Genomic DNA, 7,658 nt, shown 5'->3' with positions numbered 1-7,658 from the left:
ACAATTATCTTAAAAATAAGTAACAAGTATAAGTGAATGAATGAAGTAATTTTAATCACGAGATGAATTTTCAAATAAATCCTAATAGATGATGTGAAAAGGAAAAAGAAAAAAAGAAGACGAGTAGATATGAACTTGTTTGTTACGGTGAAATGAATTTAGACCAAGTCATGAATGAGCACACACCCTATGATGATTAACTGAGAACATTTACTCTTCTCTTTATTTTATTTTTTAAATTTTTACTTGGCACGCCTAATAACTTTTGATATAATAAGTTTATTTTTTTATTTATATTCTTTTTATTTCTAATTATTTATCTATTTTAAATTGACATATTTATTAAGAAACAACAATTGAAATAGTGAGTTCATCGATTTACCTTTATTAATTATAAAATTATGGATGAATTAAAATTTAAGATATTTCATAAATTTTTATTTTTTTCAAAATAATTAATTAAGATATAATTGGTAAAAAGAAATTGTCCTTTTTTGATTTGTAGAATTGAACAAGTAATGAGGAACAATTAAAAAAAATAACAAATGAAAAGTAAATAAGGAAGAGCAAGTATTGATTAATAGAGTTCCAAATATATTTACTAACTACATTTTAAAAATATATTAAAAATATATTAACTCACTGCTAATAAATTAAGAATATAATAAAAAAAATATTGTATTACCTTAATTTGTTAAAATGACAAGTAAAAAGATATTTCGTTCATTTACTTATATTTTTCAATGTTTGAATTGAAATAATTGAAAAAACGATTCTTAGTATATATATTTTATTAGAATATTCTGAAATAAAGATGTTTAGTATCAAGTCTTGAAAATGATTTTAAAAAAGAATAAAATATTAAAAATATAAATTATTTTATTGATTAGACAAATAAAAATGAAAATTTAGTTTATGGAATAAGTAATTAATAGGTACGAAGGAATATTAGAAGGTGTCAATTTCAGGGTTACTTCCTCAACCCAACCCTCGTTTTCATAAAATAAGTTTTAGTCTTCGCTTCGATAACCGAATCGGATCCTTCGTTGAAGCTACCCCAAATGTATTCGTCCTATTAAATACCCTAATTTCCTTCCTGAGTTTGCTGCTACAATTCTCGATTCCTCTTCCTCTACAATGAAGAAATCCAATTTCTTAAGAAGTTCTAAAGATATGCTTACCAAGAGCTTCAATTCCACCAAATGGTAATTTCGGTCCTTTCTCCATTTCTTACATCTATTGAATTGATCTGAATTTTGTGTTCTACGCGTATATCGGAGAATTCATATTGATTTGATTTGATTTTTTTTTTTTGAATTTGATGCAGTAAGATGTCCTTAAAGCTAGCGTCTTCAAGGTTGAAATTGTTGAAGAACAAGAAGGAAGTGCAAGTGAAGCAGATGAAAAGAGAACTTTCCCAGTTGCTTGATTCTGGTCAGGACCGGACAGCAAGAATTCGTGTAACTCATCTTCCTATCATCTCTGATTCTTCTTTCCTAATATGGTTTTTTCGCTACTTACATGTTTTAATGCTTCCTGTTCTGCTCATTGATTTACTTTGCCTTTCAGATAAGAATCCCTTTTGAAGATGATTCTTCAAATGTCAAGACCATAATTTGTATTTAATTTGCAGACATAACTATTCAAATCTCCATAAAATTTGGAGAAATGAGGCATCTTTTGACTGCTGTCAAAGCATGGGATATGCATGCTCCTCTTACAAAATTCAAGCTATATCTTCATATTATAAAACCTTCACTTCTGCTTTCTTAAGTTAGATTTTTGCATATAATTTCAATTCCTGTTAAGTTTTACAGTTGTGATTATTAAGTTGATGTATGTTTTTATGTACCCCAGATTTGGAGTTTTGAGAAAAATATTTCATCTATCTGACACTTTAATTTTAGGTGGAGCATGTACTTAGGGAGGAGAAGATGATGGCAGCATATGATCTTATCGAGATTTACTGTGAACTGATCGTGGCACGGTTGCCTATTATTGAGTCACAAAAGTAAGTTTGTTTTTGCTTGTGATGTTTCTTTAGCATTTCATCTGTATGAGATATCTGTACGGCACATAAATTAGTTTAGATGAAATCTCGCATTACAGTTGCAGTTAGATGTAATTTGCGTATAACACCTTTCCCTGAAGAACCAACCCCAAGAAAGAGAAAAACAATGTTGCTCAGGCTCATTTATTTTGTTAGGTAGTCCCATGGCTTAACTTTCATTATCCTCGAGTACTTCTTTCCATCTCAATTTTTCTCTCCTCTCCCTGCCTGTTTCGATCGAAACCACAATAGAGAAGAAGACAATTCATTCTGAACTGTATTCCACTGGTAGCTACTTCTAAGATATATAGGTGTTTGGTATCTTGCATATATTTTAGGCATGCTCCTTGTGTTTTACTTTGATGTCTTTGCTGGTCTTTTGGATCTATGCGGGTAGTTATGATGGTGATGTCAGATGTATAATCATTACCTGATAAGAGATGTATAGCTGTGCGTATCTTTATCATTTTCTGTTAGCTGTTGGAAGTTACACTGAAGTATGATGCTCTATAAAAACCACATTTACTCATTCTGTTACCTGTTGAAGAGTTTCTTTTTTTTTCATCACTGTCTTATGTACTTTACAATTTGATTTGCTTACCTGGTTCTTTAAGGGCCTGTTTGGATTGGCTTTTGGCTTATGCCTTATAAGCCAAAAGCCATTAGTTAGGATTTCTAACTTATGGCTTTTGGCTTATTTTGGTTATTTTGGTTTTAAAATAAGTGCTTATAAACACTTTTTAACTTTACCCAAACACTTCAAACTTCAAAACTGCTTAAAAATTATTTTGGCTTAAAAGTGCCAAAAATAAGTCAATCCAAATGGGCACTTAATAATATGAATTGAGGTTATTTTTGCTAGTTTTACTTGAAATATTAGCTTTATTAGTGGCTAATAAACAAAGGCATACTGTTTCCCATGATGAACTCATGGCTAAATGATGAGTCTGATACCTTTGAAGGGTTTTGATATGTTAGTCTTTTTGATGAACAGAAATTGCCCCATTGACTTGAAAGAAGCAATTACCAGTGTAGTTTTTGCGTCACCAAGGTGTGGAGACATACCAGAACTTGTAGATGTTCGGAAACATCTTACCGCAAAATATGGGAAAGAATTTATAAGTGCAGCAGTTGAGCTCCGTCCAAATTGTGGAGTTAGTCGCATGGTAAGTTTGCAGTATCTCCCTTCAACGGTTGATGATTTGACTTTGAACATGAAGATAATGAACTATTTATATTTCTCAAATTTATCAACATAGTACTCTTAATATTGTCTTATGCTGTTGTACCTAGTTGGTTGAGAAGTTATCTGCGAAAGCGCCTGATGGGCAGACCAAAATGAGAATCTTGGGGGCAATTGCTGAGGAACATGGTGTTAAATGGGATCCTAAATCAGTAGAAGAGACAGAGTCAGTGCCTTCAAATGATTTGTTGGTATGATTATGTTACTTCTAACCTTTCCATTGATGACTGAGATTGACCAAATTATTATGCCTTTACTGAGTTCACTGGTTAAATTGTCCAGAATGGATCTGGTAGTTTAGAGAAGGCTGGTAACATCCATGAAGACCCTCTTCATCTCAATGCGTCAGATATGAGACTTCCACTTGATCACTGTAAAAGGCCTAATGCATCTTCAAATTCCCCAGAGCAGAATGCAAGATCCTCATTGGGGACCCAAAGCTTTCACTCTGCATATAGTGGTGGTAGAGGAGTAACACCATCTTCTAACTATCATCATGGAGTTAGTCCTTCAGGTTAGCATCATTAATTATGCTAGAATACAACATCTACAGTTTGGTTCCCACTGTAAAAAATTAATGTTAATGATGGTTGTTCATGACCCTTAGGGTCTAGGGATGAAAGGTCAGAAATTGGGCAGTCAGTTCCTGGAGATGGTAAATTTTCTATGGACAGGCAGAATTGGAATATGGAATTCAAAGATGCTACCTCTGCTGCTCAAGCAGCTGCTGAGTCTGCAGAACGTGCAAGCCTAGCTGCCAGAGCTGCTGCTGAACTTTCAAGGGTTTCAAGGCAATATTCCTCGGAATCTCAGAGGTCTGAAGTACAGTCTTCGGTAGGTGGAGGACGAGGAATGTATGACACAAGTATCCATGAACATTTTCCCAAAGATTCAGCAAATAGCTCTTTATCTGACAGAAATCCAAGGCTTCAGAATGGAAGAATTGATAGTTTGCATCATGAAAATCTGGCTAGAGCGACAAGACAATTTCATGATGATGATCATGCTACTTCAGGAGGTTCAGGACCAGGGAACTATGGTAGTTCAAGTATGCATGAACATTTTCCTAAAGATTCAGTTGTGAGCTCTTCACCTGATAGAACTTCAACGTTTCAGCAAGAAAGGACGGAGAGTTTGCAACATGATAATATGCCTAGGGCAACAAGACATCATAATGATATGCATGGTACTATTGATAGGCCTGATTCACAAGTCTCCGCAGGTGCCACGGGCTCAATTAATAATGATAATTCATTTTCTAGTGTTGGAGAAGGTTATAAGTACATGCAGAAAAGCCTATCTAAAGCGGACAGTGAAATGATAACGAGAAAATCATTTGGCAGAACTGAATCTGAATCCACGAGTAGCTTTAAGAATGAGTTAGTGGAGGATTTCAATTATTTTGGAGAAGAAGCTAGTACAAAAGATCCCAAAATTAATTCTTCAGAATCTTTTTTAAGCGCTTCAGGTTTTGGTGAAAATATTCATCATTCTAACCAACAAAGTTATGGTTATGCTAAGACTAATGATCCCTTTAATAATGTTTACCAAGGTCACATTCCTAGTGAAACTGTTAGTAAGAGTTCTCATGATTCTGCCTCTGTTGCTTTTAATGATTCTGGCTCAGAAGAAGATTATAATATTAAGTTTGACTCAGATCCTACATATGATGACCAGCAAGCCAAACTTTATTTTCCATCACCAGAAAGGAAATCACCTACTTACAACTCTGCAATTAAAGAATCGTGGAGCTTTGACTCAAACAAATCACAGGAGTCCTCGATGACATCAGAAATCTTTGTGGAAAAGCAATCGCCTCAATTATACAAAAGCTTGGCTGCCGCTGGTGACAATTCACGACAAGAAAATGTTGTGCCATCCTTTGACGATTCTGATGGTATGAATTCCGAAAGTGACAGTGAGATAGTCCAACACCCGATAGGTAAGTCAAAATTTGATCTATTTATATTTATATGTTCTAATTGTTTAATGGAAATGACATTGCAGAATGTTTCCATTAACATGTATATCATGATTCACCAAGATCCTCCTATATGGAAAATGTTTCAGGAACTGATGGGAACAAATGGTTACCAGCTTTGCCCAGGACACGGACAGATCATGATACTTTGGCTTCTTCTGTTTCTGAGTCCGAAAAGGCATTCACGTTTGGGAAGTTAACTGGTGGCCTTAAGCATAAAGGCCATATCCCTCCACCTTACTTAAGAAGCCAGTTAAACAATGTTCCATCTTCAGTCGAGAACGCTAAGGGAAGTCCTGCGGTGACGTCACAAGATGTTGCACCCCCTAAGAGTTCTGTCGGTTTAGGAATGAGGATGAAAATAGACGATAAGTCAAGCTCAAGATTGGATGACACTCATCATGCTTCAGATACCGACAGTTCTGATACAGAATTTTCACAAGAGGCTTCGAGTTACAGTCAAAGAACTTATTCACAAAAAAGAGGCAGCGAGGTTAATACAAAATATGCAGGCTTACGAGGTTCATCCACATATTTTGATTCTGATAGCAGTGATTCCGAGGCTGGTCCTAAGAAACATTCTTTTGCTGGTAGAAGTCAATTGAATAGTGGAATTTCTCGTAGAACTAAAGCTTCTTCCTCCAGCTTGGATACAAACATTTCATCAAAGTCTAAAATCAGCTCCGAAACAGCTGTTAATTCTGACTCTGGTGTAGATGGCAAACCCATCAACCGCTCTTTCGGAATTAAAACTCAAGAACCTCTGAAACCCGTCAGAAATTCTTATGCTGCTGATACACAAAAAACTCAGAGACTGACCAAGAACTTTTACAGTAGTGAATCACATGAATCCCCAACAGATAAAAGGATAAGTTTAGAGCAGCCCAGCGCTGGACCTACCGTTCCAATGCCTGTTATACAGACCAGGATAACATCACATGAAAGGAGACAGAAGATGGGAAGGGTGGAAAAACCATCTAGCTCTTCCCAAATGGCAGCAGCATCAGGCAACAATGATGTTCCAAAGGCACCAGCTTCCAGTGGGGACAAATTTTCCAGTGAGGATAGCATGAAGAAAGCTAGTCATGTACATCCAAAGCTGCCTGATTATGATGATATTGCTTCTAAGTTGCTGTCGCTTCGAACGAATCCCAAGTGAAAGATAATGTCTTTGTAGCTGCGTATGTACATGGCGAAAGGTTTCGTATAGTGTTTCTGATGACCGCGAGATTCCAATACAATATATTTGTTTGTACTGTGCACATATTCATTTATTTGATGTGAAAATAATCTTGGGTATATGAATACTTGAAATGGATGCTGCGTAGACAGCCCAAATTTTCTATTTGTAACTTGATTGATATTCATTCATTTGAAAATGAGTTGTATTTGTTCCTCAGAGGTTAAGTTTTCTGATTCATAGTTATTCATTGTTCAATCGTATCCAAATTAAAAATCTGGTACAAGTCCGGATTTGTCATTTATGCTAAAGGTATACATATAGCTTGTAGTGCTGTCCCAAAAGGAAAAATTACAAGAGAATATACTATTTAGAGCTTAATTTACATAATAATATTTTAGTTTTTTTTATTTATAACACTAACATTTTAATTACAAATATGATATTTTTTATTATAAATTTAAAATCTATACAATTTTATTTCCTATTTTATTGATTAGTGGATTAAATTTTTGGGACTCATATTCTATGCTTTATTTTAATTAATTATTAGAATCTCAATCACAATAATATTTGGATACGTTTTTTTGATGAATACTTTTTTTATCCCTAATTACTTGTCTACTTTTGAATTGACATAACTGTGTAGAAAATAATTATTGACATAATGAAGTGGATGAATTGAAAGTTACATATTTTCAAAAAGATCTACATTTCACAAAGTAATTAATTGAAGGTATAATATGAATTTTTTTATCGCTTACAGATTTGTCAAAATAGACAAGTAATTAAGGACAAATAGGGACAACTATAAAAGAAAAAGTCGACAAGTAAATAAGGACAGTGGGAGTATCTTACTCTCTCTTTTCAATTAACCTTACAAGGAAGAAATATTATTGATACTCTTTTTTTCCTTGGTAAACACATTGTTGCACACCTTTTTTATACATCTTTTTCAATGTCATTTTTTTCAAGAAAACGTTTTGTATCTCCTTCTTGAAAATATTTCATTTTGTTTCTTTCAAAATCATCTCTTACAACAATTTTTAGAGTAAATTTTAGGTTTGATAAACATAAAAATCATATTTATATGCTATACCGTAGTTTGTTTAATTGTGCCCATAATAAATTTTATATTTGCTATGACTATCAATATCCATATTTCCGTATGCATATACAAAAGAATCAATTGTATAATCTGTTT

At 33.8% G+C, this 7,658-nt stretch overlaps 1 protein-coding gene across 1 annotated transcript; it reads left to right on the top strand.

Annotated features, from left to right (window-relative positions):
- The first annotated feature begins 996 nt into the window (after positions 1 to 996).
- On the top strand, positions 997 to 6,692 carry LOC107026247. The gene is made up of 8 exons (XM_015227152.2): positions 997 to 1,205; positions 1,328 to 1,460; positions 1,908 to 2,011; positions 3,045 to 3,216; positions 3,344 to 3,484; positions 3,576 to 3,807; positions 3,901 to 5,235; positions 5,364 to 6,692. Exons 1-8 carry the CDS (start codon positions 1,138 to 1,140, stop codon positions 6,431 to 6,433), a joined length of 3,255 nt encoding a protein of 1,084 aa, XP_015082638.1. The 5' UTR covers positions 997 to 1,137; the 3' UTR covers positions 6,434 to 6,692.
- Positions 6,693 to 7,658: the final 966 nt, after the last annotated feature.

The sequence above is a fragment of the Solanum pennellii genome, chromosome 7 (assembly GCF_001406875.1).
Source record: "Solanum pennellii chromosome 7, SPENNV200".
NCBI classification, from domain to species: domain Eukaryota; kingdom Viridiplantae; phylum Streptophyta; class Magnoliopsida; order Solanales; family Solanaceae; genus Solanum; species Solanum pennellii.
The sequence above is the reverse complement of the archived record's forward strand: the minus strand, read 5'-3'. Positions and strand labels throughout refer to the sequence as shown.